The sequence below is a fragment of the Panicum virgatum genome, chromosome 5K (genome assembly GCF_016808335.1).
Source record: "Panicum virgatum strain AP13 chromosome 5K, P.virgatum_v5, whole genome shotgun sequence".
Lineage (NCBI taxonomy): Eukaryota > Viridiplantae > Streptophyta > Magnoliopsida > Poales > Poaceae > Panicum > Panicum virgatum.
Window position 1 is genome coordinate 40889495 of NC_053140.1, and position 25882 is coordinate 40915376.

The window sequence follows — 25882 nt, forward strand, 5'->3', positions numbered from 1 at the left end:
CCTGAATACACACATGATCCTTTTTTCTCCATCGCATCCGGCTCAAGTGGTCCAAGCCCCTGCCTGCGGAACGTAGCACCTGTAAACTGGGGGCACAATCATAAGGGAACTGGATTCAATTTCAACAATATAATACGGATCTGTTCGATCCGATCTCGCGATGCATCATCCACCGACGAAAGGGTTCGTTATACACTAGTTGCTGCCTGCTAGCGCTCGATCGATTATCAAGTTCCCCGCAGCAGCCACACCGTACACCGCTTTGTAAAGAATCGTTGGAGTCGAGCGCTCGATCATTGACGCGTCGTGCGACATGCATACGCATTTTTGCAGCATTGGTTTGGTGGATTAGAAAGGCGCCAGTTGCCAAATTAAAGCTGTTATGATTGATGACGAGCGCACACATGATACTAGCTAGGTCCAATTCATATGTTGCAATGATATGAGATAAATTACTATTTCTATCTCTATCTCTTCTCTATTATTTTTCTAATGCAAACAATGTTTCCTTGGCCCGTAATCGAGGACTTGAATAAATCAGTCGGAATCCTAATCGGAACACAGACAAGCAATCAATGTCGCGCACAACCATAACACTGTATGAAAATGAAGTAGACGAACACAAAGTTAGTGGTACTAGAACATTTGGCGCGATGCGCGCCCTACCATTTAAACAATCAAATATGAGTAAATAGATAGTAACAAAATGAGCAATTAAGCATAAGATGCGCGCCCTACCATTTAAACAATCAAATATAAGTAAATAGATAGTAACAAAATGAGCAATTAAGCATAAGATGCGCGCCCTACCATTTAAACAATCAAATATAAATAAATAGATAGTAACAAAATGAGCAATTAAGCATAAGTAAACCAAAAAATGACGAATGGCATGCATGGCACTCTCTCTGTTTTTATTTACATATCATACGTCAAACTTAGACAAACTTAGACCAAACTTATATAAAAAATTCAAAATATTTATAATACCAAATTTATTTCATTAAATATATCATAAAATATATGTTAATAGTGCATATGTTGGATAGTATAGTTGTTGCTATATTTTTTCTATATATTTGATCAAAGTTAGTCAAATTTGACTTAGGACAAATCTAATATGATATGTAAATTAAAACGGAGGGAGTATTTGATAAATTCAACACAAGATCATGATCACATATAGTAATAAATACATAGTTAATATACTAATATTTAGGCAGTGTGGGTACACTATCCATCATAGTTGCCTATCCAGCATTGTAGTGTGTAAATAAGTAGTCAGGATGGTTTGTCTGGAGTACAATTTGAGTCATCTTACGAGGGATCATAACCACATGATACCAATCAGATCATAATATGCCATTCTTTCCTATCTTAATAGTCTCCAAGATCTTGCTGAACTCGAGCTTGTCCTCGTTCTTGACCACTACTACAAAAACGTTGATTTGTCCCGGTTGGGAAACCGCTGTTGTCCCGGTTTCCCAACCGGGAACGCCTGTCCGGGACAAAAGGGGGTGCCCTTTTGTCCCGGTTGTGGCAACCGGGACAAAAGAGGACCTTTTGTCCCGGTTGGTAACACCAACCGGGACAAAAGGTGCAGCCAGCGCCCACGTGGCTGGCGCACCCTTTTGTCCCGGTTGGTGTTACCAACCGGGACAAAAGGTCTCTTTTTTTTTTCATGTTTTTCTTTTCTCGATTCTTTTTCTATTTCAATTATACTTTTGCATTTCAATTAAACTTATGTATTGGAATTCAGTGTGTATGATCTCCACTAATATATACATATATATATAGTTACTTATATAATATTTGTCCTAGATAGTTTTCATATATAAATTAATTCACTTATATATATATGTATACACATATCTATACATGTGAATTCCTTTACATATGAAAATGTCTAGGACCAATATTATATAAATATATATATATACACATATATATTATTGGAGTGCTTATATATATAATACATACATACTCCATCATATTTGCATAGGTATATTCGTTCTTAATTACATAGTAGAATTTGCCTTTTGGAAATTTAATACATACATACATACTCATAAATAGAAATTTAATACATAGACACACATATATATTTACATAGTTATATTCGTTCTTAATTACATATATACGCGTATATTGTCATATTTACTGTGATTGTCAATATTAGATATTCCATCATAGTAGAATTCGCCTTTTGGATCGAGGACTTGCTCAACAATAAATCCGGAGAATTGTTCTTGAATCGCCATAACCTTTTCCTCCGGTATGAGTTTATCGCGCATCTCCCCGACCTATGGAAAAAGGGGATAATTAATTTCGACTAATTAAAATACGAGTTCAAATATTAACAAGTTTTTTTACTTACTTCCTCCTCCCAATCTGTCCAGCCCTTTGGAGGACCTACCAGACCATGGATGTTCTCGCATACATAGTATGCGCACAATACAGTGCCTGGTTTCTGCCTCATACACTTTAAGAGAGAAGAAATTATCAGGTATTTACATGAATATATAATAAAACTAATGAATCGTGCAACGAATCATCCAAGCGCGTACCGGAAAATCTGTCTTGATCTTCAATTCCTTGTCAAATTTGCCTGGATGATTTTTAGCGAATTCTTTCCAAACCCTGTGCATGATTAGAACAATTATAGTCAAGTAACAAAGTGATTCAAATTATCAGTCACCGACGGAGTAGTGGTAGATTTACTTTTTCATCATGTTAAGAAGATTTTCGTATTGTTCTGGAGGTCTCCTCAATGAGTCCATAACCACGAGTAGGCTCTTCTCGGGAATTATGACAATTAGGATCCAGTGTTCACTGCAAGATTATACGGAGGCAGTTCTTGGTAGTTAAGGTTTAAACAATTCGATTACAGAATAGAAAGAGTTAGACGGAAGGAATCACTCACGCAAAGTTGTAAGGAAACAATATCATTTGCTTGTTGTGATAAACGCTTATGTACTTGAACAACATTTGGAATATCTCATCGGTATTGTCGCGTAGAAGCCTCCAATTACAAGTAATTGGGTCGATGAAGCCGAGGTGAGAGTATCCCTTTCTTCTGCAAGTATGTATCTCCATTCTACATGATACCGAATAAATCAAGAGATCAGTATGTTGAGATCATGCAAAACAATACGTAAGGAGAGTAAAATACTTACAGAACCCACAAGGCGACCATAGAGATGTCGAGGGCCTCCTGATGGAATAGTTGGTAAATTTCTTCCCAGTTTATCCATAGAATGGCCTCCCCCCGTAAGAAATCATCATCTTTAATCTTTGCGCCCTGCATGAAGATGCAATCGGCCATCGCACGCATGTAGTGCTGGTGCAGCTTATACATTTGCGTTGGAAGCACAGACACTACTTCGGGGGGTACAAGAGTTTTGCCGATCTCAAACGTCCATTTGACGACCACATCGGCCTTTGGAATATCTTCTCCCCCTGCAATCTGAGCGGCCGTCAGGTTTGATTCTTTCAGAAATGTAACAAAGTCTTGTTCTTGCGTCGTCTGTCCCACTACGAGAGGCTCTATTGATTGTTTCTTTTGGGCTCCGAGCTGTGGAACGTCGGACGACGACGACTTTGATTGTCTCTTCTTTTTCTCAGTAGTTTTGATAATTGTGCGTTCGTAGTCTGAAGGGGGGTCTCTCGGAATGAATTTTCTCTTATTTGCTTCGCACATTCCCTTAAAAAATTTCAAATCTATCGGATTTATCACTTTCTCGGGCTCCGGCTTCGGCTTCGGCTTGAAGTGCTCTTTAACTCTTTCTTGAGTTATCCGATCGCATTCTTCAAGGCTCATGTCCCAGGGTTTAATAGGAGCCTCCTTGGTTTTCTTCTTCTTTTCCTTCTTCTTTGGAGGCTCCCTAGCCGGTGCAGCTACCTTCTTTGCCGGCGGCCGTTTCTGCTTCTTTGCCGGCGGCGGAGGGGGTGACCATGGAGGCGACGGTGACGCTTGAGTGTTCATCGGCGCATGAGATGATGGTGATGGAGAATGTGCCGGTGAACCTTGCCGAGACAGTGCTGCCCTTGGGGAGTTTTGCGGAGATGCCGGTCTTGGAGAGGCATGCTGAGATGCCGGTCTTGGTGTTTGATCATCCGACTTTAGGACAATGTAGCGCTTATCCCATAGGATGTAGCCATGAATGGCTTCTGCTAGTGTCCTCTCCCCATCGCCTCCAGGAATATCAAGCTCGAGCGTCTCCCAACCCTGGCACACCTGCTCCACGCCAACTCTTGTGTATCTAGGCGGAATTTGCTGCCCGTGGTACACGTCGCCTGGTTCGGTTGGCATGGCGGTACCGTACGCAACAGTGAACATTAAGTTCTTAACGGCAGTCTGCAGGTCACAAGGTGTCCGGTGGGTGATCTCATCCACTGGAAATCGCTGCGGGGCCGACGCTTCAACTGCGGCCTGGATCCCCGTGGGCTCGGCAGCGGCGACGTCTGTGGAAGCGCAGCTACTTTTCCGCTGAGACAGGTGATCGGCTGCGACACTAGGCTCTGGAGGCAACGTTTGCGCTTGCTGTTGCTGGCTCATTGCTACGGCCACTTGGCGTTGTACCTCTTCCTCCAGTCTTTGATCGTGTGACATGAGCCGTTCCTCTAGCCTTCGCAGGTGCTCCCGCTCATCATTCTTTCTTCTTTGCCGGCTTCTATATGAATCAATGTAATCCCTGAACCCATACTTCCACGGAACCACGCCTTTGCCTCTTGTGCGGCCCGGATGCTCTGGATTCCCAAGGGCGTAAGTCAGCTCGTCCCTCTCTCTATCTGGCTGGAATGTTCCCTCGGCCGCTGCTTGTATGGCCTCCTGTAGTCTCTGGGCTGCTCGCTGGATGTTTGGCCCATAGATGCAGTCACCAGTCATTGGGTCCAAGCTTCCCCCGTGACCATAAAACCAGGTCCTTGACCTTTCAGGCCAGTTCATGGTCGCAGGTCGGATGCCTCTGTCAAGCAGATCCTGCTCCATCTTCTCCCATTTGGGTACTGCAAGCTTGTAGCCTCCTTGGCCTAGAGTGTGATGGTACACTTTCTTCGAGGCGTTGTCTTTGGCCTTCTGCACCTTTTGAAGCCCAAGCTCTGAAGACTTGTATTCCACAAATGCATCCCAGTGACCCCTGAGCTTTTCGAGCTCGCCGGTAAATACGGGTGTGGTCCCGGTCTTGATATATTTCTTCGTCAAAATTTTCTTGAATGATCGCAGTTGTTCGGCCATCTTACTCAGGGTCCAGCGCTTGCATATCTCTTTGGATTCAGCTGGAACCGTGAAGTTTTTCTTAAGCTCCCGCCAGCACCATTCTTTTTCTCTTTCGGGTACCGCATCCCGTTCCTCGCTTGGATTGGAAGCTTTCCAGAGCTTGAAGCTGATCGGGATGTGGTCCCTGACAATACATCCGGATTGTCTTATGAATTTTTTGGCGGCAGCTTCTGGAGCGATCGGTTCGCCATCTGGACCAACTTCCGTTATAATGAACCGCCCTTCCAGTTTTTTTGTTGGGCCTCGCTTCGTCTTTTTCTGCTGCGACGATGATCCAGACGGCTATAAAAAAACATTCATAGTATTCATATAGATTCAGATGAAAATATGATTGTCACTACAAATAATTATAGTTGTGATATGTACATTAGCACTTTGTTCAGCAGCAGCGTCATCCTGAATAGATGGTGCCTCAATTCCATCACCGGACATATTCAAATATATGTCGGTATTGCTGCCATCATCAGCTTGTTCAGCGACATCTCCTTGACCTTCGCCAATCATATTCAACAAGAACTGTTCGTCTTCCGCGTCTGTGTGTCGCGGGTCCATCGTAACTAAAATATGAATACAAATAAAACCCTTAAAAAATTATCTAAATAATCCACATATTTGCGAGCATTTGACTAAGTAACGGAGAATTGTTTGCATGTGTCCGCGTTTGTTGAAGAGTCATGCATGTGCCAGCTAAGCTGGGCCAGTTTATGATGTACCTGTGTTTGTATTGATCTCGTACGGATGCTATTTTGAAATTCCCCTCAAGATTGAGAGAAGGCTATTTGCTTTGTGAATCGACATAATGAATCATCTTCTTTAACTCTCCGTTGGAGAACCCAATTGCAACAAAATAATTGTATTTCTTTAGTCTCCGTTACTGGGTTAATTAGTACTTTAGTCGTCAAATCACTGCTTCTGCTGATATCTTTACTGTTTCTCTCTTTTAATTTATTCATTTTTTTACATAATACCGTTGTTGATATTCTGTAGTAATTTGTGGAACCCTAAGTATATGTCTTTTCACCCCTGTTCAAACTTCATCTTGTCCCGGGTGGTGGCTTCACCCGGGACAAAAGGGGTTTTTGGGCGGGCCGGGAAAATTCCCAGCCCGCGGCCCACCTTTAGTCCCGGGTGGATCTACCACCCGGGACAAAAGGGGCCCGTTTTCCCTCGTTCCCGCCTAATGTTATGTTTGTTTTTGTTTCTTTTTTACTTCTCATTTAAAATTGGCTTTCATATGTTAATTCAGATAATAAAATTATGATTCCAAAAATTATGGAACAAAATTTCTTATTATCTCTATATAAACTTGATACACGCAACAAAAATAATTAATTTTCATTCAAGTGATTGGGTCAATGAAATATCTAACTTTTTTGAAATCATATTTGTTATTTTGACCATGCAAAAATATATTAGGTGAAATTTTTTTTCAAACTGTTGCTTTTCGATAGAAAGTGGATTCTATCACGATATTAACGTTTAAAAAGTGAATTTTAGATAAAATTAAGCAATTTCATGATATTAATGAGTAGTGTGTGTGAGTTTGAGAGATAGTGTGTGTTAGTGAGATTGTGTGTGTTAGTGAAAGAGTATAGTGTGTTAATGTGAATGTAATTTCATGAAATAAATAAAATTAGTTGAGTAATCCATTATTGAATGAAAATTATAATTGAGTCTAGTAATTAAGTGAAAAATATATAAAATAATATAAAGAACACATAAAATATAATTGTACAGTACATATATAATAAAAGTATTCGAATTGCGATTATGTTTTTATACAATAATATAAAATGATTCAAGTACATGAAGGATTAGCGGTAACAGACTTTCTCTTCACAAATGTCCCTTGATTATGATCACGGCGCAAGTATGGAGCATCATCATTGGCTAGCAGGATGCATGGATCAGCATTTACTTCGAAAGCTGGAATGGCAACAAAATTATTATATTCTTCTGAAAAGTCTGTCTTGTCCTCCACTCCAACGATGTTTCTCTTTCCTGATAGAACTATGTGTCGCTTAGGCTCATCCTTTTGCTTGTTGATCCCCTTCTTTGGCTTGCTGGACATGTCCTTAATGTAGAAAACCTGAGCGACATCCTGGGCTAGGACAAATGGCTCGTCTCTATACCCAAGATTGTTGAGATCAACTATTGTCATCCCATACTCATCTTTTGTTACCCCTCCTCCAGATAGCTTAACCCATTGGCAACGAAATAGAGGCACCTTGAAATTGGGACCGTAATCCAGCTCCCATATCTCTTCAATGTAGCCGTAATATGTGTCTTTTTTTCCATTATTGTCCGTGGCATCCATACGAACACCGCTGTTTTGGTTGGTACTCTTTTTATCTTGGGCTATCGTATAAAATGTGTTTCCATTTATCTCGTACCCTTGGTATGTTAAGATATTCCAAGATGGTCCCCTAGCCAATAAGAACAGTTGTTCACTTATATCCATGTTATGCATTAGATGCTTCCGCAACCAGCTACAGAAAGTGTTCATGTGCTCACGTGTAATCCATGCCTCAGACTTTTCCGGGAAATTGGAGAGCAGAATTTTCTTGTGTTCCTCGATATATGGGTCAACCAAGGATGATTGTTGAAGAACCGTATAATGCGCTTTCTTGAATGAGAAATCATCTGTGCAGACATAAGATTTCTTTCCTAATGTACCCTTTCCAGATAGTCTCCCCTCATATCGCGATTCAGGGACTCCAATCAGTTTAAGGTCATCAATAAAGTCAACACAAAAGTCAATGACCTCCTCAGTTCCGTAGGCACTGGCGATGCTCCCTTCTGGACGAGCTCTATTACGAACACATTTCTTGAGTACCCCCATGAACCTTTCGAATGGGAACATGTTGTGTAGAAATACTGGTCCGAGAATATCAATCTCTTTGACAAGGTGCACTAGAAGATGTGTCATGATGTTGAAGAAAGATGGTGGAAATATCAGCTCAAAGCCAACAAGACATTGCACCACATCGTTTTGCAGCTTTATCAAATTCTCCGGGTCAATTATCTTCTGAGAAACTGCGTTGAGGAAGGCACATATCTTCACGATGGTTAACCGGACGTTATCAGGCAGAATCCCCCGCAGCACAACCGGAAGAAGTTCGGTCATAAGCACATGGCAGTCATGGGACTTGAGATTTGTAAATTTCTTCTCTGCCAAATTTAAGATTCCTTTTATATTGGATGAGTATCCAGATGGAACCTTTATACTGCTCAAGCAGTCAAACATGGTTTCTTTCTCTTCCTTGCTAAGAGTATAGCTGGCAGGACTTAAGTATTGTCGTCCATTATCTCGCTGTTGTGGATGTAAGGCATCTCGTTCTTCCATACGTTGCAATTCTTGACGTGCTTCTACTGTATCTTTTGTCTTTCCGTACACTCCCAAGAATGCTATCAGGTTGACGCAAAAATTCTTCGTGAGGTGCATCACATCAATTGCATGACGAACATCTAAGACTTCCCAATATGGTAGCTCCCAAAATATAGATTTCTTCTTCCACATGGGCGCCATTCCATTTTCGTTCGGAACAGGTTGGCTACCAGATCCCTTTCCAAAAACAACTTCTAGATCTTTTACCATGTTGAAGACGTCTTTACCACTACGGTGCATCGGTTTTGTTCGGTGGTCCGCTTGGCCTTTGAAATGCTTGCCCTTCTTTCGTACCGCATGCCTGATGGGAAGAAACCGACGATGACCCATGTATACAACCTTCTTACAGTGAGTCAACCATATATTATCGGTATCATCTAAACAGTGTGTGCATGCTTTGTATCCCTTGTTCGAATGTCCTGACAAGTTACTAAGAGCAGGCCAGTCATTGATCGTTACGAACAGCAATGCTCGTAGGTTGAAGTTTTCCTGTTTGTATTCATCCCACATCCGTACACCTTCATCGCCCCAGAGCAATAAGAGTTCTTCGACCAATGGTCTTAGGTACACATCAATGTCATTTCCGGGCTGCTTTGGACCCGGGATAAGCACTGGCATCATGATGAACTTTCGTTTCATGCAGAGCCATGGTGGAAGATTGTACAGACAAAGAGTCACAGGCCAAGTGCTATGACCACTGCTCATCTCACCAAAAGGATTCATGCCATCCGTACTCAAACCGAACCTTATGTTTCTCGCATCCAAATCAAATTTAGGGTACGTTCTATCTATTTTTCTCCACTGCGACCCATCAGCGGGGTGTCTCAACATCGAGTCTTTCTTGCGTTCCTCTTTGTGCCATCGCATCAACTTAGCATTATCTTTATTTCTAAACAGACGCTTCAAACGTGGTATTATAGGCAAATACCACATGACCTTCGCAGGAACTCTCTTCCGGGGAGGCTCTCCCTCGACATCTCCAGGATCATCTTTTCTAATCTTGTAACGCAATGCACTGCATACGGGACATGCATCCAAATTCTCGTACTCGCCTCGGTAGAGGATGCAGTCGTTGGGGCATGCATGTATCTTTTGCACTTCCAGTCCCAAAGGGCAAACAAGTTGTTTGGCTTCATACGTTGTGGCAGGCAATTCATTGTCCTTAGGAAGCATTTTTTTAACAAGTTTGAGTAATTCACCAAATCCCTTGTCGGATACACCATTTGTCGCCTTCCATTGCAGCAACTCCAAGGTGGTGCCAAGTTTCTTAAATCCATTTTGACAATCTGGGTACAACAACTTATGGTGGTCCTCTAACAACTTCTGGAACTTCAACCTCTCTGTTTCACTCTCACAGTCTGCCTGCACATTGTGCAATGCTTGCCCCAGATCGTCGCTGGGATCATTTTCTGCTACATCTACTTCGGGCTCTTCCATGGGAATATCGTCATCGAATGCACCGATTCCAGCATTCCCGGGAAAGTGGTCGTCAAAATCTTCTTCTTCATTGTCTTCCATGGTAACCCCCTGTTCTCCGTGCTTCGTCCAACAAACATACTTTTTCATGAAACCATTTGCGAAAATGTGGCTGTGTAGGATTCTTGAAGATGAGTAATCCTTGTTATTGTTGCAATGAACACACGGGCAGCACATAAAACCATTCTGCTTGTTTGCCTCAGCCACAGACAAAAAATAATGCAGGCCATCAATGAATTCTTTCGAACGTCGGTCAGCATTGTACATCCATTGCCGGTCCATCTGCATTTTAAATAAATCGATTTGAATTCTTTACACGTATCGAATAAATAAAATATATCAAACCTAAATTAAACTAAATGTAACATAACATGAATAATTAAAAGATATGCAATATCTATCATACATCTTGATTAATTAAAAGGGGTACTTAATCCATTACAGAACTTAACAAAGGAGTACTATACATGAAATTTAAAAATTCGGTCAACAACACATAGGTTTTCAACCGTCCTTGCGTTGGAACGCAGAATGTTCTAACGGATTTCTTGCTGGCGCAGAATAAGATGGCGGAGCTGAAACCTCCGAGTTTGGTGGTGACGAACCGTAACGCCGCAATAAATCCTCAAGATCAAACGGAGGTTCCTCGCCCCTTGCCATGCATTCTCTATATTCTTTTTCCAAATAACGGAGCGCTGCCCTATGAAAAGCACTAGGTTTTTTGGACCGACGACCTACTCGAGTTGTGCCCTTCTCTCCAGAAGGACAACGATCACCCCCACCGGCGCCACTCCCTCCAGCTGTTGAAGCCATATTTTACTGAAAAATACCTTTATTTTCCACAAAATTATAAATTCTTACCATTACAAAGCAAAAATTATTTACTATTACAATTACAATGATCAGATTAATAACTCTTGCAAATAACAATGAAATTATATAAAAAAAGACGAAATGTATCATTAATCCTCAAGAAATCTCTAATTAATTGAAAGAAATCTCTATAACTTCTAATTACTTTGACACCCTTCAGTTCCAGGAGTACACTCTTTTCAATATCCAGAAACCCTCTAGAAGAAAAATAAACCTTTATTTCTGAAAATGTATATGTCAGTAACCTCAACCCTGCGGTGATGACACTGCCTTTCGGGGGGACACGGTGCGGTATAAGGATGTCACCAATCGGCTAGTCGCAGCACCAACATTTACGATTAATAGGCACAGCACTTGGCACAGGCAGCATGCTCGTTCATATGCTCTCAGTACAACAACGGCATGCTGACTGCGTCAAATGCTGTCTTCTTATCAATCGGAAGTGCTGGTGATGCGACCAACCGATTTGCGACGTCCTTATAGCGCATCGTGTATCCCTGAAAGGTAGTGCCATCACCGTTGGATGGAGATTAACGACGTATACTTGTTTCGAAATAAAGATTTTTTTAGCTTCTAGATGGTTTCAATGTGAGCCTGATTAAATACATCACTAGAGTGTCAAAATAATCCATTCATAATACAAAAAATTCTATAATATACTCATTTCATTAATTCATTCACGAATAAAAAAATCAACTATCCACAATATGGTCATATATACAAGTACATCACATGAAGTATCTACACTCATTCTAAAAATTTCTACTATCCATATACTCATCTAAATCTAAAAGAAAATTACGCCTACATATATATGCAATCTAGCTAGCAAAATAATGTCCAAGAAATGAGCTAGCTACACATTTTCTCTATTTCTAAAGTATGAAATGAGCTATACAAGCCAAGGAAGAAGAGAAAAACAAGCCCCAAACCTTTAGAGCAGATGGATGGACGGGGAATCAAAGATCTTCACAAATGTGGTGAAGAAATGAGCAAGAACTCCTCTATCCCGAGCCAAGAACAGAGAAAACAAGTGAGCTGAATGGCTCGGGCGGGGGGAGAGGGAAGGGGATAAGGGAAGGCCTTTTGTCCCGGTTGGAGGCACGAACCGGGACAAAAGGGGGGACTTTTGTCCCGGTTGGTGGTTCCAACCGGGACAAAAGGCTACGCGGGCCTTTTGTCCCGGTTGGAACCACCAACCGGGACAAAAGTCTCCCATTTTGTCCCGGTTGGTGTCTCCAACCGGGACAAAAGGCCCCGTCCCCCCGCTGGCCCGGCTAGCCGTTGGACCCGGGACAAAAGCCACCTATTGTCCCGGGCCCAAAGGCTGCCGGGACAAATGGCCAGGAACAAAGGCCTGTTTTGTAGTAGTGTCCTAAATTAATTATGCACAATGCCATCCTAGTTCATTTTATCAAAGTTTTGAACCGACCAAATGACTCAAGATAAATATAACTTGCATCCCCTAACCAGATGGCACAAGTGGGTATGGGGCTATAAGCTTCGCTTCCAAAAATTCGGTTGCTGATATATAATTAAAGTAATGAAGTCATCGCGTACTGCTAGCTTAGGTAGTACACACCGCAGCCTCAGGCACAAATGATGTCATAATAGCTAGATTCACAAATTAGACAAAGTACTCCATTGGTTCCAAAATATATGAGTTATGCTAAGAAATGTCTGATAGATTAACAAAAAGATAAATGATTATGTCTATCTCTATTTCTTATTCATATTTGATACTAATTGATTCTAGTATGCACGTGTGCATATACTTCCTAAATAAGGTAAAATATTTATTTTTGGGACAATTTTTGAATCCTAAAATGATTTAATTTTTTAGAATGGAGGGAGTACATCTCATGTGCGGGATAGATAGATCACATGTACTGCCTCCGTCCCTAATTAAAAAATGTAACTCTCGTTTGCTATTGCTAAGAAGTAAAATAATTTAAAGTTTGGTCAAATTTATATAAAAAGTTACTAATATTGATATATTCAAATAGTTTAGTATGAAACTATATTACATAATTAATCAAATAATATTTATTTTGTAATATAAATATTAATACTATGTTGTATAAATTTGATCAAGCTTAAAATTATTTGATTTATTGGAAGTTGTATTTTTTTAGGGATGAGTAGACACGCCATGGACAGCGCTAGCCACACTTGAGCTGAGAGAGAGACCATCGCTCGCGTCGCCGTCGTGGTGTCGGATGGGTTGCGTTTGCGTGAGGTGCGGTGCACGTGGTGATCCCAGGGATCGGATTACAAGGGACGGCACGGGACAAGGCCTCGCTTTGGGATGGAGATCGCGGTAGTGCGTCCTCCTCGCTGACGAGGGCGCTGCGCCGTGGCTAGCTAGCTCATTCCGCGACAGGCAGCACGGCGGTGCATGCGCTAGGCACTCTCCTGGAAATGTGACTCTCCTCACAATGGGCCTCGGAAAGAGACACGACTATAAACATGATGCTGATGCCATACGTACGTACCAACAGAATAAGCAAGGCAGATACGTGAAAGCTTTGGCAGCGTCGTTTGTTCATCACCAGCAGGACACCGGGGTGCTTAATATAAGGTCAATGTAAAATTGTAAATGCTAGCTGACTTTAAAATAGTAGGAACAGGAATGCACGCATGGTTTAGTTTTTTTTTTGTTGGCATTTCAATTTTCGCTAGTATCAGGTTTTCTGGAAAATATTTCAAAATCACCTATTTTGAGGTTTTACTAAGTTGGTCCTGTACGTCCTATGAATTTATCCCATCAATGCAAAAAGAAAGATTATATTTGCATAACCACACACACACAAGCGTCAAAAAACAAAAAGGATTCTATTGTTGAGCCGCAGAACATTGTTTGGACCGGCCCGGGCAATCTCTGAAGTTAAAACGCTAAGAGCTCTAAAGCAAGCCCAGCATCATCGATAGCCCACACAGAGCCCAACAAGCAAATTCAAGTATAGTAATAACAATTGTCTCAAGCTCACACGGCCACATGGGCAACCGATGATGTGGATCTGCACTGCTCGGTGGCAGCGGGCTCATTTTCTTCCTCTTCTTATTCACTTCTCTCTTTTTCTTCTTCTTCTCTCTCTCTTTTTCCTTCCTCTTCTTCATTCATAATTGAAAATTGTCGGGGTGAGAGAAGACGGGACTCCACGAAGTTTTATCACTGCTTGGTGGTGGCCAGTGGGGGATAACAAAATTATTTTTTGAGTCTACAACGCCAGGTATATAAGGTCACTGGCTCATTGCTATAGCTTGCTCCGGCCATCCCCAGGCGCTTCCTCAAACTAAAGGGGGCAAAAAAAAAAAGCAAGACGATTGTTGGCCGTCTTCTTTGCCACGATCACTCCTCCTCGCAATGTAATACCTAGCAGCTGCGAGCGGTATATTCCTCTTCCTCGTCGTCATCACCCTTCTTATATTATTTTTATAATGATATACGTGGATAATTTACATGAAGATTAGGGATTACTTTCGATTCTTTTTATAAGAGCAGAGGTAGTTAATTTAGATACAGTGGCGGAACGGGCCCTCCTAACAACATAATTTATTAAGTATTTTTGAATTTTAGCTTAATCTTAGCTCAAGTTTTTCAGTAGCTCTTAATCATAATCTACATTAGCCCACAATAAAAGACCACAATATCATTCGATTGCTCGGAAGTTCACAATCCACCCTGATCTGTAGCTCCGGAAGTTCTCTCTGTTCTTCGTGTGTGGCTGCTGACATCTCATCGGTATCTCAGTGGAGGATGCCAGACGGACTCACATCTCACGATCAGCAACACGCAAATGCACGACAAGCCGCCAACAGCAAAGCAGGCAGGCGGCCACGGATGAGATGGACGGCAACATCAAATTCACATGCTCCACTAATGCGATCACATTAGCCATCACAACCTTAGCTTTTGTCTATACTTCTCCAATTTAAACCTATAATATTGCTACATTGTACTCTGTAAATATTGTTGATCCATATCGCATAATAGGATACATTTTTTAAATTAGGCATAATCTTTGTAGGAAATTAAAGCAAAACTAAAATGGAAAAGTTATGTTGACTCCTGTTTCTACTTTCCATTGTGAATTGTCATTGTATGATTAACTAATATATACCATGACTAGCTAGTGCATATTAGCACGACCAATAAAAATTTGTGCACATAGCCATTCTCGTACCTATAAATATCATTGGAGTTTGGTCCCCCCCCCCCCTTAAATTTTTTTTCCCAATTCCGCCACTGTTTTAGATACATGTGTAGGGGAATTACTTTAATTTAGTCAATTTTTATAACAGAAAAGGTGGGTAATTTATTAGGAAATATAACAGATCCAATAACTATTATGATTATAGTTATCGGATTGATGCCAGATATTTATGATTTTTGTGAAAATTTCTAGAATTTATCTATTTTTTAGAGTAGGTGGTTTTACGTGTAGACTTAAAAGGAGTCTTCAATTAGTAATAGTAAGATGTGATTGTTTGTGAGCATAGGAGAAACAATTTGCTTTAGCTCGCTTGGGTATTTGTGGGACCTGGATCAATCCTGCATATGGGTAGATCCCCTTCCAGAGTTTGTAAAGACTTTGATGGTTCATGATATCGGTGAATCATCCATGATATAATACAGATGCGAGTGTTTGTTAAAAAGAAAAAAGAAAAACCTAGGGGCCAGAGACCAAAACCTTTCTTCTTGTTCTCCTTTTCCTTCTGCAACTGTTGCAGTGGGCACCCACTCACAAAAAAATATTTTTTTGTCATACAATGGGGCTGGCTGGTTAGGTATATAAATGGCCACTGCTACCCCCTCCGTTCTAAAATTATTAGTCATTTTAGTTTTTCTAGATTCATAGTTTATGAGTCTAAAAAAGTCAACTAATAATTTGCAATACAGGAAGTAGCTTGCACGAGCTATCCCCTCGGCGCTTCCTCAAATTGAAGGGGGGAAAAGCAAGACGATACTAGCTGCTGCTGGCTGTCTTCTTCGGCGCTCGCAATGCGATCCCCAGCAGCTGCGAGCGGTATGTTCCTAGTCATCGTTGTCACCGTCCTTGTGGTGGGCTCGGCTTCCGCCGCCACCATGGCGCCGGTGGAGTTCAGCATCATGGACTATGTGAGATTAGACTCGGATTACGTTGGGCATTGGCGAAGAGGGGTTTGTGGTGTCATTTGTCATGAGTTGGCAATGCATTTGACCTCTGAAATCACCCATGCGGGCAGCAGCTTGCTGACGTACCAAGACGGCAAGCCAGTGCATTCTGTCACGGCAGCAGGGTTCCATGATTGCGGCATCGAAAGGACGCCACCGACGGAGGCGGGCACCGTGAGAAGCTGCATCAGGCTCCAGGACGACCGGGTGTTCCGTGCCAGGTCAGTGGCCAACACCAGAGCTATTTTCTTTTCAAGATTTTTATAGATGCTCCCATGTAGCAAACTGTTTAAAATCCTATGTACAGTAGCAAAATCCGTGGTAGGATTTTGATGCGTTTTGTTTTTAAGATTTTGAAGCTCCCATGTATTGTTTGTTGGGCACGTTTAATTGCTTCCGGGTCCATGAATTGCCTGTCCTGAAAGTACTGAAGTAGATACGTCAATTCATAGTTTCTAAGCAACGGATTCACAAGCAATGGAAGATTTAAATATCAAGTTTCTAAGTAGACGTGAGATGCGTTGGATCGATGCTGTGTAAAGCTATTGCAGGATGGAAACGTGAACGAAGAAGAAGATAACAGGATTGAAACGTGAACGTACGAAAAAGAAGATAGAAGAGTAGTCTTCTAGCTTTCTTTCTTTGTTTTAGAGCTTCTTTCTAGTGTCTTTTCATCTCTTATTTGGCTGTAGACATTCACATATGAATATTCAAAGATGGATTTTCCTTAGTATAAAAAAGATATGTCAATTCATAATGATTCACTTACTTCGAACTTAAATTCTAGCTTCACATATTGGCATGTTAGCAAACTATTTTATCAAGAACCTGACATTCCTAAGCAGCCCCACTCTTTTATCATGACATGAATTTCTACCTGTACAAAATAGAACATGTATGGTGGGTGCTCGATTTGAATAAAGTTATCAAGCTGACTATTCATAAGTTGTACTTGATATGAATTTACTTTTTTATATTTTAGATGTCATTTAGGCTGGTAGTTGTATATATTCGAAAGACGATAATGTTTCGATGCGTAATTAGGTCCGAAGTAAATATATTAAGGACACCTACATTTGTCTGATAGTTCTAAAAAAAGGTTTTTCAAGGTGTGGGGGGGGGGGGGGGCGAGTGCCCCCACCTAATTTCATTGCAGTGGCCTGATTGCCCCATCAAATTTTAAAAGGTTATACATAGAGTGCTCATGTAGGGTTACATTGCAGTTCAATGACTGAAAATAGGTTCAAATATGTCTATACAAAACCAGGATGAAAATATACGTTATCCAAACGCTGCTTCTTAATAAAGGGACAGTTTATATATGCAGATCGAACAAATGGGTACTCACTGTTACTGTTGACCAGTCGGGCAAGGGCAACTACACCAGGGTACAGGACGCGATCAAGTCCGTTCCTGACTCCTGTCCCTGGAAGCAGCAGGTCCGCTGGCTGGGTCCTCATCAAGATAATGCCGGGCACTTACAGGCAAGTAAACATGCATTTGTTCCTCTGCAAAGTCATGGGTATGCAAGCTAAATCTAGCAGAATTGACCAGTCAGCCCGAGTGGTGTCCTCGTATCAGGTTTCTCGTGTCCTTCACATTGCTGAATTATTATTTGGAGCTAGCTGCTGCAAGCATGCATGAGATGATCTGCTTTTCTCGTTTTGAATGGAATTGCAGTAGCAAAACAGAACTTCAGAAGGCAAAAACATTTACAAGGTTTTCTTGTGCACTTGGAAATGAACCCGGCCGGGTGACATTTACAAGTGTAAAGAATTTCAAATAACTTGCAAGAAAATATTTTTTGTTAGTTCGACTTCCTTCTCTTAGCCTTAATTATTGTTAAGAACCATGGCTTTGATACTGTCTCTTTTAACTGTTGCAGCGAGAAAGTCATGGTGAATAAGAGCAAAATCTCCCTTACCGGCATGAGCGCCAGCTCGACCATTGTCACTTGGAGTGGAAATTGGACCTCCGGCGAAAGCGCGACTCTCTCCGTGCTGGCCTCCGACTTCGTCATTCGCAACACTACATTTCAGGTTAATGTATAATCCAGAAACATGTTACACGGTTTAGAACCTGAGATATGAAATACATACCAATAGTTAGTAAATAAATGCTACTCTGTTCCCAAACATACGATATTGGAGGTAGTATAAAAGTAAATTTGTAGTTTTGTTCATGATGTTAGCTCTCATTGCACAATATATATATCATTTATAGTTAAGTTTAGTGAAAATAAATTGAGCCTAGTTGTTGGTCTTGGGAGTTATTTGGGCAACCCGAAAAATGTGGAATGAAATGCGCGTTTCATTTATAATGCGCGGAGGAATGATCCATCCTGCATATTGACGGTAGCATGGCACTTCTTTTCTCATATGTGTACAGAACACGTATGGCCAAGGTGCGCCGGCGCTTGCAGCGAGGGTTACCGGAGACAGGGCTGCATTCTACGGATGCAAGATTTGTGTCGTACCAGGACACAATACTAGATGACAGAGGACTCCACTATTACTCTGATTGTTACGTGGAGGGCGCTACAGACTTCATACTCAGCCCAGGCAAGGCCTTCTTCGAGGTAATAAACAGCTTAATTTGCTGCACTTAATTAGTGTACCTTAGTGTGTATTTTCTTAGTAATGTAGTAAGGTGCAAGTCTGGACACCTCATGAGGTGCTTTTGCCCGCATGCAACATGTCCAACACGTACGGTGGATCCTGTAGGCTGGAACAACTGGAATCGTACCGAGAATGAGAGGTACACGCATTTTTCGTGCAGGAGCTTATTATTATATATCATGGCGCGAAAGTGTTCCTGATCCCCAACACCTTTCCCATGGGGGTGCTTGCGTCGTACCTGAGCAGATACCGCAGCGACAGGCCCAGGGACTACGACGAGCACGGGTGCCTCATGTGGCTCAACGAGGTCTCCCAGAAGCACAACCAGGCGCTTAGCGGGGAGGTCGCGCGCCCGGCTAGCTTGGGGTTAGTGTGAACACGGTTCGGATGACGATTACTAGTAGCACTTATAGTATAGTAGTTTAGAATCCTGGGCTCGTTCTGTTGCAATGAACACGGTTGATCTGAATTTTTATTTGCTTGGAACTTATGATCGATCTGATTGCTAATACATCGATCGCGTCATGTTGGCTGGGCAGGTATTGGTGATCCTCTGGTCGCGTGCTGCGGCGGCGGCGGCCGGTACCACACGGACATGGAGTGCAACAGCACGGCCAAGGTCTGGGTCTGGGTGACCCGAGCAGCCTCGCCAACTGGGACGGCATGCAGCTGACGGAGAAGGCATACAGCATCATCGCGCAAGGGGTGCTAAACGGGACGTTCGCCAATCCGCCGTTTACCCTAAGTTGCTAGCTAGAATCTGCTGAAGCAATAGTAGTACTCCCTCCGTTCCAAATTATAAGTTATTTCAAAAATATTGGAGATTCAAACTATCTCAAAGTTTGACCAAAATTATAAAAAGAAATATAAAGATTTATGCATTAAATAGGTGCACTATGAAAATATAGCTAACAAAAAATCTATTGATACTTAATTGGTATCATAAATATTATTATCTTGTCATATAAATTTGATCAAACTTGAAAAACTTTGACTCTCCAAAATTCTTGAAATGACTTATAATTTGAAACGGAGGAAGTACCTGATATTGGTTAGGCATTTGGCATTCTTGTGTTAAGAAGTCTATTAGAAGAACAGGATGTGTATCCACCCATGAATTGCCAACAATAAAAGGTGATTTCTTTTTTTTCTTTTGGTGGAGGAATGCAAATCTAGTGGCTCGCTCGGTTGATGGAGGTGCATCAAAAAATTGATACCAACAATTGTAGTGAAGCAAATAGATAAATGGACTCAATCTGGTTAGAAAAACAAACTCCGTTGTGAGAACCTGGCTGGCAGATTCATGTACGTTTGTACTGCAATCGATGGAGGGGTCGAGGAGGGTCGATACTGGTCCCAACGATCAGGTATTCAGGTCAGCTCGGACACCGCACGCTATCCGGTAGCCGTTGCCACCTCGGATTCAGAGGAGTAGGCGATGCCGACATCCCAAGTCCGTCTCGAGCTCAATCCGACACCCTTCCGGCGAGGCGACTGTATATATATTGGCCCCATCGTCCAGATCCTCCGCAACACCAACAGCGCACACGTCCACGATGGTCGAGATAGTAGCAGACGACGTCGAGCGTGGCCCCGGGATTGGGACGATGATCCCCGGTGGGGGCCGGGCGGAGGACGACGACGACGACGATGCATCACCGATCGAGGAGGTGCGCATGACGGTGCCGGCCACCGACGACCCGACGCTGCCGGTGTGGACGTTCCGGATGTGGACCCTGGGGCTCCTCTCCTGCGTGCTCCTGAGCTTCCTCAACCAGTTCTTCTCCTACCGCACCGAGCCCATCATCGTGACCCAGATCACCGTGCAGGTGGCCTCGCTCCCGTTGGGCCACCTGCTCGCGCGCGTGCTGCCGGCCCGCAGGTTCCGGGCCCCCGCGCTCCTCGGCGGCGGCGAGTTCTCCCTCAACCCGGGGCCCTTCAACGTGAAGGAGCACGTGCTCATCTCCATCTTCGCCAGCGCCGGCTGCGCCTTCGGCAGCGGCTCCGCCTACGCCGTCATGATCGTCGACATCATCCGCGCCTTCTACCGCCGCTCCATCTCCTTCCTCGCCGCGTGGCTGCTCATCACCACCACGCAGGTGCTCGGGTACGGCTGGGCGGGGCTCATGCGCCGGTACGTCGTGGAGCCGGCGCACATGTGGTGGCCGGGCACCCTCGCGCAGGTGTCCCTGTTCTGGGCGCTGCACGAGAAAGAGGCCGGCGACGACGACCAGCAGGCGGCGCCCGAGGGCAGGACGATGTCGCGGGCCAAGTTCTTCCTGGTGGCGCTCGCCGGCAGCTTCCTGTGGTACGCCGTGCCGGGGTACCTCGCCCCGACGCTGACGTCCGTGTCCTGGGTGTGCTGGGTCTTCTCCAAGTCGGTCATGGCGCAGCAGCTGGGGTCCGGCATGAGGGGCCTCGGCCTCGGCGCCTTCACCCTCGACTGGACGGCCGTGTCGTCCTTCCTCTTCAGCCCACTGGTGTCGCCCTTCTTCGCCACCGCCAACATCCTCGCCGGCTTCCTGCTCTTCATGTACGTGGCCGTGCCGGCGGCCTACTGGGGCCTCGACCTGTACGGCGCCCGCAGGTTCCCCATCTTCTCGTCGCACCTGTTCGCCTTCAACGGGGAGGGCTACGACATCAACGCCATCGTCAACGACCGGTTCGAGATCGACATGGACGCGTACCAGCGGCAGGGGCGGATCCACATGAGCGCCTTCTTCGCGCTGTCGTACGGGCTCAGCTTCGCGGCGATCGCCGCCACCGTCACGCACGTCGCGCTGTTCCACGGCAAGGAGATCTACCGCCGGTTCCGCGCCTCGCGGAGGGAGGCCGACGACGACACGCCCGACGTGCACACGAGGCTGATGCGCAGGTACGAGGACGCGCCGGGCTGGTGGTTCCACGCGCTGCTCGCGCTGTCCGCCGCCGTCTCGCTCGTCCTCTGCACCGTGCTCCGGAAGGAAGTGCAGCTCCCCTGGTGGGGGCTACTCTTCGCCTGCGCCATGGCCTTGGCGTTCACGCTTCCCGTCAGCGTCATCACGGCGACGACGAACCAGACGCCGGGGCTCAACGTGCTGTCCGAGTACGTCATCGGGCTGATCCTCCCGGGCAAGCCCATCGCCAACGTCTGCTTCAAGGTGTACGGGTACATGAGCATGTCGCAGGCCGTGTCGTTCCTCGCCGACTTCAAGCTCGGGCACTACATGAAGATACCCCCCAAGTCCATGTTCCTGGTGCAGCTGGTGGGCACGGTCGTGGCCGGCACGGTGAACCTCGGGGTGGCCTACTGGCTGCTGGGCTCCGTCCCCAACATCTGCCAGGACGCGCTGCTCCCGGCCGACAGCCCGTGGACGTGCCCCAGCGACCGCGTCTTCTTCGACGCGTCCGTTATTTGGGGCCTCGTCGGCCCGCGCCGCATCTTCGGGCCGCTCGGCAACTACGGCGCGCTCAACTGGTTCTTCCTCGCCGGCGCCGCGGGCCCCGCCGCCGTGTACGCGCTGCACCGGGCGTTCCCGGCGCGGCGCTGGATCCGGATGGTCAACCTGCCGGTGCTCATCGGCGCGACGGCCAGCATGCCGCCGGCGACCGCCGTGAACTACAACTCGTGGCTGCTGATCGGCGTCGCCTTCAACTTCTTCGTGTTCCGGTACCGGAAGCGGTGGTGGGAGCGGTACAACTACATCCTGTCGGCGGCGCTGGACGCGGGCGTGGCCTTCATGGGGGTGCTGCTCTACTTCGCGCTGTCGATGGAGAACCGGAACGTCAGCTGGTGGGGGACGGCCGGGGAGCACTGCCCGCTCGCGTCGTGCCCCACGGCGAGAGGGGTGGATCTCGGCCCTGACAGCGTCTGCCCTGTCGTCCTGTGACCACTGTAGCTTTACAAAACTGCTTTGTAGTTCAGTTTGTTTTCTTTTTAGTAGTACCTTCTTCGTAGGGTGGGTGGATACTTGCATTGAGCTACCAGGTTTATTACTCTTTACTAATTGTACAGAAATTGTCAAAATAGTACTTAAAAAACACCGATTGCTTACAGATATCTATTGCTGTTGTGCATGAATATGTGCACAAATACATGAACCAGAGTCTGAGTTTCAACATGTAATATGGACGCGCAACCTTGCTTGTTTTGTTGGTTTGGCAAAACTGGGAAAGGAACGAAGGACTCATATGCGTGGGCTAAGCACGGGCTGGGCTCTTGTGCGGGTTCGTGTTGGGCCTGCTGGCATGCTGGACTACTTGAGGATTTTTTTTTCTTTTTGAAACCATTTTTGTTTGTCTTTCTTATTCCTAGAAATCGAGACAGAAGAAGATTTCCCACTAAAAAAAATCAAAGAAGATTAAGAGAATAAGAGTGATGTTTGACTTTGACTTGACCGGCAGGGGATCTTGGACCGTCTAAACCTCCGTAACGTTTTTAGAGGCAACTGGCTGGTCTGCTACATGGATTTCACAGCGCGTGAATCGCAGCATCTGCATGTACCGCCCTACAGTGTGTTCTGTGAATAAGCAAGCGTTGCCGTTGGTTTACTCATCACCCGACGATGCTTCACTCGACACTTATGCAAACCGATATGCTGATTGCTGAATTAACTAAACGGGCTTGCTTTTTTTTTTTTGAAAGGAAGACGGGCTTGCTGTTATCGCGTACACCTTGCTAGAGCTGCTACAAGCACTACACGGGTCACTGGTGCTAATTCCTCTTTCACAGTTGAGCTATCTGAATTAAAAATCGTTTGGAAAAAGAAAAGATACCTGAATTAAAAGGAGACGGATCCCCGGTGCCAATCCTACCTCTCTAGGCTCCTCCTCCACATGGGAAAGCACCTCGAAAACAACGAGCATGGAGGAAAGGTACTCCTGCAATTCATATAGTATTTACACGAGCCACATGCTCCGACAACTGATGCCTAGCTCGCGAGGACCAGCGTGCTCGATCCCTGCACTGCTCCTTTCTCTCCATCCCCTCAAACAAAAATGCCGTGACATTTTCAGGTAGCACTCTCTCCGTATTGGCAAAGGATGTTGTTTAGAACAGTGACACGGTCTCTAAAACATAACTTTGATTTTTTATTTTTTAAAAATATTTATAGAAAAATGATATATGTAAATATTTATGAAAGTATTTTTCAAAACAAATCTATTTATATAATTTTTATATTTATAAATTAAATAATTTAAAAATTATTGATGATTTATATTTTTAATATTTGATCCAAATCTTGTCCAAAACTACCTCCTTTATCAATACGTTTATCAATACGGAGGGTACGCAGGAACACGACGAAATGCGTGCGATCCGAATTGAAGCACCCACACCGCTACAGCCTAGCTGCGCTGGTTGCTCCCAACAGCAGCATGCCCAGACGCGCGGAGACGAACCTGACGAAGCTCGGGTCACTAGCCGGAAGAAGAGGGCAGGAAGTACCCGCTTGCTGCTGTTCCTTGTCAGTGAGGCTTCTCCGGCGTGAGGAGGCCACCAGCACCCTTCTCCGCCGGCAGCGCGTCGACGAGGCCGGGGCCGGAGAGCAGGCATGCGAGCGCGCGCATGACGCCGACTTGCGCCTTGAGCGCGGCGATGTAGTCGGCCGTCTCCTCCAGCAGGCCGTCCACCTCCATGCCCTCGCCGCCGGGCACCAGGCGCCGCAGCAGCGCCACCTTCTCCTCCACCGCCACCGCCTCCTCATCATCATCCTCCGGCGAGGCCGCCTTCCTCTGCGCCTGGCGCTTGCCCGTCGTCGTCGACGACGAGGTCACCTCGAAGGGGAAGGCATCGTCCTTGGGGTCCACGAGCTGCTGCTGCTGCTGCTTCCGCCTCTCCACCACCCCTTCCTGGCCGCCGGCCTCCAAGATCGTAGCGTGGTGGTCCATGACCGCCCCTCGGGGGGTGTGCGGTGCGGTGGTGACGATGCCACGATGGCTATAGGTGAGATGCCTCGATCCGCTTTATATATATATCCGCGAGAGCGCGCGAGAGAGTGCGAGGTTGCGAGGCGAGAGCGGCTTGGCTTTAATGGCTTTACGGCGTTTTTGCTGAGGATTGGAACGGGGCATGTGGGTGCCGCTGCCGCGGCCTCGTTCAGCGCATCTAGCTGCATGCCACTGCCACTGCCACTGCCAGCCCGGCGCTAGCCTGTTATTGCCTAGTCAACCGGCTACGTGTAGCCGGGAGGGAGATGGTATCGTACTAGGATTTGCCAATAATGCACCACGATCGCCTGCGTATCAATCATGAATACTACACCTTTTTTTTTAAGGGTCGTCCGAGAAACATGTAACATTTCTCTAAGTGAGAAGAAAAAATGAAAAATAAATCGGGAGCCTGTCATCGTAGTCTACACGAAGTGTGGTACGGTACCTTGTGCGCGAGCGACAGGGTCGGCCTCCGATCGATCATCCGTCCAGGGATCGGATAGCCACAAACAAAGGCAGAGCTAGCGGCAGAGCTTGGTAGCCCCCCGGCAGAGCTCGGCGCGGCGTCCATGTGTGTGGCGCTGTACGCTTCCGCCAGGTCCCTCGTCGCGGCCCCGCGCGATCATGCGCCCGCACGTGATGATCCCGGCGCGCGAGGCGGATGCGAACGCTCGAACAGCTCGCGCGGCGCGCGCCGTCAAGAGTCCCACGCCGTAATTAACCCGGGGGGAGGCTTATCCGTGCCTCCCGGTGGCCGGGCACGCCGCGGTCGCCTCGCGCGGAGGGCCGGGAGGCGGGGGCGACGCGGGGACTTTGACCATGCGGCCATACACCCATACCGTGCGGCGACTTTGACCCCGACGGGTCGACGCGGGGATCACCTCGCGCGTCGCAAGTCGATCGCAACCAACCATGCCGACATGGACGTGCAGGTAGCCTTAGCCTAGCCCAGCCAGGTTGTCCTGCTCGGCCCCGTCACGGCACGTAATAAGCAGGGTGCGCAAGCAAAGGCTCGAGTAGCACCGGGTCTACCTCCCGAGTCCCGACTGACCCGAGCGAGCGTAGGGGCACATGCGAGCATGTTAGCCTACACCTACACAGGCTACACCGGGTTCGTCAACAAACTGGTGCGCCCCGCGCGCGCCGAGCCCTCCTCGCACTTGTTTGCCTTCGCCAGC

General features: G+C 45.6%; 3 protein-coding genes across 3 annotated transcripts; 1 reads left to right on the forward strand and 2 right to left on the reverse strand.

Moving 5' to 3' along the window:
* Window positions 1-7112: 7112 nt before the first annotated feature.
* LOC120705427 lies at window positions 7113-10409 on the reverse strand (the record flags this gene model as incomplete). The annotated part of the gene is made up of 3 exons (XM_039989732.1): window positions 8745-10409; window positions 8353-8591; window positions 7113-8088 (listed from the first exon to the last, which is right to left on the reverse strand). Coding segments are annotated over exons 1-3 (2880 nt in total), but the record flags the coding sequence as incomplete, so codon positions are not given.
* Window positions 10410-20091: 9682 nt separating this feature from the next.
* On the forward strand, window positions 20092-22821 carry LOC120707522 (oligopeptide transporter 4-like). Its single transcript, XM_039992437.1, has one exon. The coding sequence runs from the start codon at window positions 20348-20350 to the stop codon at window positions 22658-22660; it is 2313 nt and encodes a 770-aa protein (XP_039848371.1). The 5' UTR covers window positions 20092-20347; the 3' UTR covers window positions 22661-22821.
* A 1143-nt stretch (window positions 22822-23964) lies between these two features.
* LOC120707524 (transcription factor PAR2-like) lies at window positions 23965-24839 on the reverse strand. Its single transcript, XM_039992439.1, has one exon. It carries the CDS (start codon window positions 24660-24662, stop codon window positions 24240-24242), a length of 423 nt encoding a protein of 140 aa, XP_039848373.1. The 5' UTR covers window positions 24663-24839; the 3' UTR covers window positions 23965-24239.
* Between the last annotated feature and the right edge of the window lie 1043 nt (window positions 24840-25882).

Excerpts from the sequence above, each read along its gene's own strand:
- LOC120707522 (XM_039992437.1), top strand. The coding sequence starts at position 20,348 with ATGGTCGAGATAGTAGCAGACGACGTCGAGCGTGGCCCCGGGATTGGG.
- LOC120707524 (XM_039992439.1), bottom strand. The coding sequence starts at position 24,662 with ATGGACCACCACGCTACGATCTTGGAGGCCGGCGGCCAGGAAGGGGTG.